The 10,290-nt window shown below is 43.7% G+C and overlaps 1 protein-coding gene across 1 annotated transcript; it reads right to left on the reverse strand.

Moving 5' to 3' along the window:
* Positions 1–4,497: 4,497 nt before the first annotated feature.
* Positions 4,498–10,025, reverse strand: LOC116547183 (ornithine aminotransferase, mitochondrial-like). The gene is made up of 5 exons (XM_032273221.1): positions 9,890–10,025; positions 9,088–9,216; positions 7,937–8,050; positions 7,044–7,188; positions 4,498–5,286 (listed from the first exon to the last, which is right to left on the reverse strand). The coding sequence occupies exons 1-5, from the start codon at positions 9,977–9,979 to the stop codon at positions 5,126–5,128; spliced, it is 639 nt and encodes a 212-aa protein (XP_032129112.1). The 5' UTR covers positions 9,980–10,025; the 3' UTR covers positions 4,498–5,125.
* Between the last annotated feature and the right edge of the window lie 265 nt (positions 10,026–10,290).

Consider the following 10,290-nt stretch of genomic DNA (forward strand, 5'->3'; position numbering starts at 1 on the left):
TTGAAGCCCCGTGCCATGGGGCTCTAGACTAACTGAAGCCAAATGGCCACAAAAATGCCATACATCCTGTACTTCAACAAGAATAGCCAATCACTAACCAATACTAATTCCATAGACAAATGAGAATTCCTGATAAATAAGTTTTGTCATCACCCTTTCTCCTGATCTATCTTTTCTTCTTTATAAATATTCTCCAGAGCACTCTCCAAGGCAAACTGATGATGTATCCTGGGCTGCAGTTCTCAAGCTTGGCCCAAATGATGGAGGATTTTTCTCAGCCCCTTTGCCGGGCACTTGGCAGGAGGCACCCTGTCCACTGGGCCTGCCAGGCAGCTTCTGGCTTGCACTCCGGCGCAGATCCCATAGCAGCTGCTACTGCCCGCTCAGGCCCTGGTGGGAGGGGGTGTGTGAGTGAGTGTGGGGTTGGGCCAGCCATTCCAAATGCTGGTACAGGGGTGGGCTCCATGCAGGGCTTACAGCTGGACCAGGTGTGTCGCCCCAAAGGGAATGCAGTGGTGCCTAGGCAGCGGTGCCCATGATCCCGAAGCCCTGTAAGGGTGTTACATTGTGCTCATTAGCTCTTTTAGTCCCACCATCCGCAGCCCAAAAGATGGTGGCATGTTAACAGCTCAGTCACCCCCTTGCCCCATTCCATCCCGTAGCTCTGGGGCTGGCTCAGCCCCATTACTAATTCCCATCAAGTGAGGCAGCTGCCCTCCACCCATTGAGGACAGAGGGCCACAGTGTTATAGCCTCCTGAGTACCTGTGTTCAGTGGGTCCCAAATTCTTGTCCCATGTCCAAGAAGAATGAGGTAACACTGATAATTGAAGGGTGATGAAGGCAGAGAATTTTATTAAGTGATGAAATAGCTCTCAGTGGAGAGGAGAGGGGAAGGTGGTCTCCTCCAGGGTGGCTGAGTCTGGGGATTTTAGAGGCACAGGATGTGGGAGGGGCAGGCCGCAGGTAGTATCAGAAAAGGCAACATTCAATTGGTCAAAAAGCATTATTCAGAAAGAACCAATTGGGAAAGCGTAGGCAAATCTATTTGAGTGAGAACAGAAGTTTTCACTCTGGGCCTCAGGTTTCATCCAGAACCAGCAGTTCAGTCTTTCAGCCTTCAGGCTGTTTTGGGCTTGAAGGCGGGGTTTCATTGGGGACCCGCCCCTATCAGCCTAAGCATTTTGTCTGCCTCCTGCTACTATCACAAATAATTTTATGATTATTAATTTTGCCTCAGCTCCTTCCTTTAGCTTGACATCCCCTTCGTGATACAGCCGGACCTATCAGCTCTGCACCATGAATTCCTTAGCCAGATGTCACCCTTCTGTGAAAGATTCCTTCCCCAGAAACTTCCTCTCTCCCAAACTCCTCCAACTAACTGTGTGTGTTGGGGGTGAGGAGGAGGAGCTAGCAACTCATTTATTGATCTGCAACTCTGTGCCAGGTCCTCCACCAGGAGCTTGACTTACTCTATCTTTTTTAATCCTCCTAAGTCCCCTGAAAGGCAGACAACATCCCACTTCCTCACAGATAAGGAAAGGGAGGCTCTAACCACAGCAATAGCCCTGATGTTCTACCCCGAATCCAAAGCCTGTGTCTGACTCTCCCTGTCTCCTGCTTCACCTCCCCTCCATTTCATCCCCAGGACACTAAGTGCAGTTTGCAAGTTCCTGCCCATCTGTTCACCACTGGACATAGGCCCTGAGATCCCACAACCGTGGGTACTGCATGAGTAAACCCTAAACCATCAACCAGAAAGGACATTTTGTTTTGTTTTTTGAGACCGAGTTTTGCTGTTGCTATGCAGGCTGGAGTGCAATGGCGCAATCTTGGTTCACCATAACCTCCACCTCCCAGGTTCAAGTGATGCGCCTGCCTCAGCCTACCAAGTAGGTGGGATTACAGGCATATGCCACCACACCTGGCTAATTTTTTGTATGTTTAGTAGAGACGGGAGTTTCTCTATGTTGGTCAGGCTGGTCTCGATCTCCTGACCTGAGGTAATTCACCCACCTCAGCCTCCCAAAGTGCTGGATTACAGGTGTGAGCCACCGAGCCAGGCCTAGAATTTTCTAATAGGATCATACCACTCCACTGCTTCAAGCACTTCCCTCAATGACCCCACTGCTCTCCAAATTAAGCCCAAATTACTCAAGGCCCTCGTTCATCATTGGCCACCCTCTCCACAACTCCCTGTGCTCTCCTACCTCTGAGTCCTCTCCAACTATTATAGCCTTCAAATAATTTAGCAGAAAAATAGTTTTGTTAAAAATCACCCAGCCCTAAGGTCATCTCTGAGGAGAATTGCTGAATGCAAATTAAACTGACTCATGATAATAATTGTATGCCCTAAGGAGCCAGCCTCTGCAACCTGCAAATGGGGAATCTCCAGTACACACACACACACACACACACACGACTGAATTTGAATCTGCATCTTAAGTCTGAGCGCTGTGGCTCACACCTATAATCCCAGCACTTTGGGAGACCAAGGCAGGTGGACCGCTCGAGCTCAGGAGTTTGAGACCACCCTGGGAAACACGGCAAAACCCTGTCTCTACCAAAAATACAAAAAAATTACCCAAATCAGGTGGCACACGCCCATGGTCCCAGCCAGCAGAGAAGCTGAGGTGGGAGAATCGCTTGAGCCTGGGAGGCGGAAGTTGCAGTGAGCTGAGATTGTGCCACTTCACTGCAACCTAGGTGATAGTGAAACCCATATCCAAAAAAAAAAACAACCTGCATCTTAATAAGATTCCTAAGACAGGTCTCAACCTTGAATCCCCTGGAGAGCTTACCCAGCCTGGGTGCCACCCCAGTTGTCATTGTATGAGGAGGCCGCCCAGTAACTGCTCACTCATTTAAACGTGGTCATTCAGTGACGGAACACTACCCTGACAGAGTGCCAAAGACCCAACTCTCATACTGCGAAGAGGGTAACTGTTAGAGCCTGGCAGAGGCAGGGAGCAATGTGACACAATTAACTTGAGGTTTACTCTCTTTGAAAAGCAAGTCACTTCTAGGGATTTATTCCACAGAGACACTGTGCACTTTTGCACCATCATGAAAAGATATAAAGCGGTCCCAAGCTTTATTGAAGTCAAATGGTCCCCTGATATGAGATGAAACTACAGTATATCCACATATGATGAAATACTAGTTATTTGAGAATGACATGGAAAAACATCCAAAATACCCTGTTCAGGTAAAAAAAAAAAAAAAAAAAAAAGTTGCAAAATACCACATGTAAAAAGGATAACTTCTAAAAATGATAAATATTAGTATATGCACCAGAAACACACTATTTTGAAAGGGAAGTATAAGAGACCTAACATCTAGGCGTTCTCTTTTTATCTTGTTTTCTGTAGATGAGTTGAAATGTTTCTCTTAGAAAACACATGGAGGCTGGGCGCAGTGGCTCACGCCTGTAATCCCAGCCTCCAAGGCCAAGGCAGGCGGATCATGAGGTCAAGAGATCCGGACCATCCTGGCAACATTGTAAAACCCCGTCTCTACTAAAATCAGCTGAGCATGGTGGCACACCTGAAGTCCCAGCTACTCAGGAGGCTGAGGCAGGAGAATCACTTGAATCTGAGAGGCAGAGGTTACAGTGAGCCGAGATTGAGCCACTGCACTCCATTCCACCCTGGGCGACAGAGTGAAACTCCATCTCAAAAACAGAAAAAGAAAACACATGGAATAAAGAAGGGAGAGTCTCAAAAAGCTTAAAAATGTAACTGATGATACTGCAATAACAGCATACTGACCCGGGGAATAAAGAAACCTTTTATCTGAAGAACATGAGCCCCTGTAAATTATCAGGCCCCGGCCAGGCGCAGTGGCTCACACCTGTAATCCCAGCAATTTGGGAGGCCAAGTCAGAGGGGATCACTTGAGGTCAGGAGTTCAAGAACAGCCTGGTCAACTTAATGAAATCCTGTCTTTACTAAAAATACTAGAATTAGCCAAGCATGGTGGTGTATGCCTGTGATCCCAGCTATTCGGCAGGCTGAGATAGGACAATCACATGAGCCCAGGAGGCGGAGGTTGCAGTGAGCTGAGATCGCACCACTGCCCTCCAGCCTGGGCAACAGAGAGAGACTCCAGCTCAAAAAATAGAAAATAATAATCAGGCCCAGAGGCATTATAGAATGAAATCGTAGTCAGGTCACTCCCTCCTGAGCTAAATAATTACCTCTTGAAGCCAAGTAGCTATCAAACGCCATACACCTTATAGTTCAACAGCATATAACCCATCACTAACCAAGGTTACTTCTGTAAACCAATGAGAATGCCTGACAAACAATATTTGTAACACCCCTTCCCCTTGTGTCAGTAGAGGTTATAGGAGCAGCTGAGCTCTCCTTTTCTCTTTAAAAAATGTTCTGGAAGTGCATCCCAAGCTGCAGTCCTCAACCTTGGCCCACCTAAACATTCTATACTAATTTTGCCTCAGCTTCTTCCTCTAAGGTCAATACTCATCACAAAGCAGACATCTGAAATATAAGCTTTATTTTAAATTCAAAGAAATGTTTAAAATAAACATTTTTGATAATCAAGCACCAAAACAATTTAGGAATGTTAAACACTAATTCTTAATTGAAAATAATGACATCCATAGAATACAACCCTGGTGCTGGCCGTTATGAAGTTTACTTAATGTCACTATTTATACATGCTAGCCACTAATCCTTCCTAAGATTTTATAACCATGATTTCACTTTATAAGGTGAAGCCTTTTATGTAATATCCCAGAGATAACTTTTTCAAATACAAAACACTTATACCAGCAAGGAAATTATAAAAACATGTATAAATTACACTGAAGGACTTGATTTAAAGGCTGTCTGTATATAGATGTGTTTCCCCTTAGAAAGTACACACGCATATCAACACACTTTCACTGAATACAGATGTCAATACATTCTCTTAGTTACATTACAAAGCAAATGGCAGGTTCATAAACATTGTTCTATTACGTATAAACTGAAAAAAACATATATTCAAAAAAAAGTTTTTGAAGACTCATGGGAGTGAAATGTGCCCGCACTGATAACAAAGCTTTCACAGGACCACCTGTCTGCAGCTGGCTCCCAGCGACCACTGAAAACAGCTGGCTACCCTCAGAAAGACAAGATGGTCTTGTTAATAATTTCAATGGACTCTAGGATCTCATCCTCCTTGATCACCAGCGGAGGCGCAAACCTGATGATGTCGCCATGGGTCGGCTTGGCCAGAAGTCCATTATCTCGAAGTCGCAGACACACCTTCCAAGCATCACAATCTAAAGAAAAACAGTAAAACATACATGCTCAAAGATAAACATTTAAACGTCCCTTGCCACATCTATGGGCGAAGTGCAGCCTGGCAAAACAATATTCCAGAACTTGCTCAAAAAAGGGAAGCTTGGAGCTGCAAGCTTGCTTAATTATTCCTAAAAATGAAGTTACTCTTCACTTTTCAGCAAGCACACAACTAGGTTTGAATGATATGATTAGGCATATCATGGTTTTTCATAAATGAAAAAGAGCAAGCCAAAACAAAAGAAAATGTGTTAAGGCTGCTGTATTAATAATCACACGAGGAACTAACGTAAAAGAACTTGGGTATGATCCAGATGATTAACTAACATGGAATGGGCAATATTCTGGCTGGATGTAGTGGCTCAACCCTGTAATCCCATCACTCTGGGAGGCTGAGGTGGGCGGATCACCTGAGGTCGGGAGTTTGAAACCAGTCTGAACAACATGGAGAAACCCCATCTCCACTAAATATGCAAAATTAGCCAGGCGTGGTGGCCCGTGCCTGTAATCCCAGCTATTCACTTGAATCCAGGCAGCAGAATCACTTGAACCCAGGAGGCGGAGGTTGCGGTCAGCCGAAATCACACCATTGCACTCCAGCCTGGGCAACAAGAGTGAAACTCTGTCTCCCAAAAAAAAAAAAAAAGGCAATGCTCAAAACCCAGTGAACACTACATATTCCAAAAAAAGGGATTCACTTCCGGAGTTCAACATTTTATAGTCGTGATTCTCAATCTGACTGCACATCAGAATCACCTTAAAAGCTATTGCTAACGCCTGTGCCTCACCCCAGATGCATCAAATCAGACTCCCTGGGGTAAGGCCAGGCTTTGACTCATTTTTTTAAAAAGCTCCCCAGCTGATTTTTAAGTGCAGCCAAAGTTGGGAGGCTGGAATCATCACTTTAAAAGGAAGAGTTATCACAAGAAAATCCAACAAGGAACACTTAAGGATTACAAACGATGTACTAAAACATCAAACACCCAACTAAGGGACAGCCAGCATTATTTTTATTAGCGACATCATCGCTGTCATTTATATCATTATTACTGCTGCTCCTCTAATCTCTACTGACATAAAGCATCAAAGTGAGGGAGGGAAGAATAGCAAAGAGGACACTTTCATGGACAGCGTTCTGTTCAGACTCACCAACAAAAAATCTTGAACTCTCTAAATAGTGCATCACTACTTAAGGCAGAAAAAGAAGTCTCTTAAAGGAACAGCAAGAATCAAATTGGTTAAATTTGCCTTCATTTAGAAAAGAGCTATATTTTTTATACTCTTAATATAAATAATCTGTCTAAAAGGCTTGGTCAGTATGTCAGTCAACAATTTCAAACAGAACATCCCAACAACCAATTAAAATACCAAGTGTGGCCAGGCGCAGTGGCTCACACCTGTAACCCCAGTACTTGAGGAGGCCGAGGCAGGCAGATCACGAGATCAGGAGTTCGAGACCAGCCTGACCAACATGATGAAACCCCGTCTCTAGTAAAACTACAAAAATTAGCTGGGCATGGTGGCGGGCGCCTGTAATCCCAGCTACTCAGGAGGCTGAGGCAGGAGAATTGCTTGAATCCAGGAGGCAGAGGTTGCGGTGAGCCTAGATCATGCCACTGTACTCCAGCCTGGGTTAGAAAGCAAGACTCTGTCTCAAAAAAAAGTAATATAAAATACCAAGTGTATTTTAGGTCTTCCTAAAAAAAAAAAATCTTGAGTAAACATTTTATCTCCATACCTTTGGTTTCTTTAATAACAATAGCATTCAATAATCCTTTTCCTCTCACGGCAGTTACAACATCAGAAGGCAGCTTCATGAGTTCATTTCTCAAGATAATGCCCATTTTTTCTGCATTCTCAGCAAGGTTTTCTTCTTCTAAAACCTACGTTAAAGGAAAAATTATACAAATGTTAAGACTTCCCTTTTTTGTTGTTCTTTGGAGGACAATGGGGCCTTTAAGCACAGGAAGAACATGACTAAATGACAGACGAGAGGAACTTAACTTTCATTGCGATTTTTCAAAGCCTATATTAGTTTAATTTCTAATTAAACATACACTAGCTCAGAGCCTTGCTTTGGTCATGAATCTACTGCCAATCTTTCATGGCAAAATCAGGATTAAAGTTTATTTAATGCAACTCACATACCGTCATTAGTTGAATGCATCAATGGACTAAATTCCTAAACTGCAATAGTTTCTTCCCGCTCACAAAGATCCATCCTCAGAGATTACATCATAATTTTAGGCCTTCAGTAGGCACTTAAAAAATCAGTTTGAAAACACTATAAATCCACACTTTTAAAAAAAGCCTTGCTTGCTAAAATAAGCAAAAAGTCGGGCCTGGTAGGTGGGTCACAGGTGAAAGTTCTGTGAGGGCCGGCCAGGGCCTAGGAGCCCAAAGCACCCAGGAGACTGTGAACTCCAGAAGACCACAGAGGAGATCCAGTCTACTAGGCCAAGTTTACGTTACTTTTTGAAAATGTCTTCTTCCTGAAAATTTTCCTCTATACTTCATGTTTTCTAATATTTGGCATTCTTATTGAATTTCTTATTATACCAGTGGGACAAATTAAAAATCACCTCAACATTACTTTAAATAATTGTCACTGTATGGCTGTATCAGCTTTACCTCAAGGGCTGCGATGGCCACTCGGCAGCCTAGTGGATTGCCACCGTATGTGGACCCATGCTCCCCTGGCTTAATGGTCAGCATTATGTCATCATCACACAGCACCGCAGACACCTGAAAGACAGTGAATTCATCACGTCATTTCTCAGCACTAAGCATTCTACTAAGCATTCTTTTTCCCAGAGGCTTGCTCTGTTGCCCAGGCCAGAGTGCAGTGGCAGGATCTCTGCTCACAGCAACCTCCACCTCCCTGGCTCAAGCAATTCTCTTGCCTCAGCCTCCCAAGTAACTGGGATTGCAGGCGCCCACCACCACGCCCGGCTATTTTTGTGTATGTGTAGTTTTAGTAGAGCTGTGGTTACCATGTTGGCCAGGTCTCAAACTCCCGACCTCAGGCAATCCACCTGCCTTGGCCTCCCAAACTGCTGGGGTTATAGGCATGAGCCACCACGCCCAGCCAAGAAGCTAATACTTAATGACTTCAACAAGAGTTTACATCTGCCAGCCTAACTACCAGTGACAACCTAAGTAATACCCTAAAATATTACAAATACATTAGGCATACTTCAATGGAACAAAACAATATAATTTTGCAACTAAAAGAGAAAAGCTATTTCTGCATTGATATAATTTCACAATTCCTTCCAACATGGAGATAAAATGCTTAGAAAACAAAGTTGAGCATTCTTTTCTGCAAAAGTTTTGTCTATTCAGCAAAAACATCTATACTTTGGAGACCTTGGACCCAGCAACAATTACTGGCTCTGAATGGTAAACCCAAGACATGAACTACAACCAACATTAATTTTTTCACTATGTTCATCAGTCACGGTTTTAAACAATTAGTAATATGCCATGTTTCTGAACACTGAAAAAAAAGAACAGGAGTCTGCAGGAGTCCTTTGAGGGTAAACTGTTTCCACCCAAATCCAATGTCATAGCAAATTCCAAGGCACGCTCAATTCTTCTAAGTGGGGCACACACTAGTCCCTTAAATGTTTTTATTACGTATATTCCAGGTGACCTACAGCACACTTGGTAAAATCAAACTATCTGAAAGGCATAACTGTCACAATCAGTTGATGTATAAACACTTTAGCGGTATATTTTACAAAAATAGGAAATGGAAAGAGGGGGGACATGAAACTTACGGGATATAATCCCCCAGAAAGGGCCTTTCCAAGGAGGACTATATCAGGTCTGACATTTTCATGATCAACAGCCAGCCATCTACCAGTTCTGGCCAATCCTGTCTGTATTTCATCAGCAATAAACAGAACCTATTGGGGGAAAAAACGTAAAAGCATTAGTGATCATTTTTGTTTCCAAAGGGAAAATACCCATCTTTATTTCACTGCCCTCCCTGACAATAAATGTGTAACTCTGACGTGCCCTCAGATTTGTAAAAATGTTTTAACTACACACACAATTTCAAGAGTATCCTATGAGAATCTTGAAGACTCACCAACTATTTCCTGTCAGGCCGCTATCTCCCTAGAGGCCCAAGGTGCTGACGCAAAGGTGAAGATTTTGTATAGCTTTTCTGGACATAACTACCCTCTGGGAACAAATTAATTCACCTGTTTATTCCACAAACTTTTAAGCTGTGTCAGGAACTCTCAAATGGTAAACAAGATACACTAATTTTAGCCCTGGGGGAAAGGAGAGAAAACTACGACAAAGGGCCTGGGAGGGGCTCAGAGCAAAAGGCTCTTAGAGTGGCGAGGAGGGAAACGCTGTTAAGGCCAGGTCTGCCGCTCTGCACAGGGCCCAGGACGTGGCCAGAGACAGGAAAGTCAGCTTCTGTGTAGATTTCTAAGCACTAGAAAGTACTTCAGCTCCTAGAATGCCATCGCCCTCTAGTGGACAGTAATTTAACCTTTGCATTTATCCTACCAGCAGGATTGAGAGAGAGAGAAGTTGGGGAGGATCACAAACAGCTAAGTGGACAACCTGGTGCCTGGTGCAGAGCTCTCGCACACCCAGTAGGTAACCAGGATCCGGAACAACAACGCCTGCTTCACCCTGAATTGGCTCTACCATGAACGCAGCCACATTTGGATCCTGAAGAGCACGCTACAAAAGAAACAGGAATAAGTTTTAGTAACGTTCTTTCTACCATACTTGGATATCTGAAATCATACACCACACATATTTTCCTATTAAGCATGCAAATCAAGTTTTTGCACTAACATAAATTCTGACATCAGAAGAATTTGAAGTGGAAGACCAAATTCACTACCATCCAGTCATCATAAGTTCCAGATATTTTGCTTTAAGTGACACTAGCCTGCATTTTCTTCTTTTCCTCACTCCATTGTCCAGGCTGGAGTATAGCAGAATAAACATGGCTC

The sequence above is a fragment of the Sapajus apella genome, unplaced genomic scaffold (genome assembly GCF_009761245.1).
Source record: "Sapajus apella isolate SASKATOON/1434 unplaced genomic scaffold, GSC_monkey_1.0 scaffold2303, whole genome shotgun sequence".
Taxonomy (NCBI): Eukaryota; Metazoa; Chordata; class Mammalia; order Primates; family Cebidae; genus Sapajus; species Sapajus apella.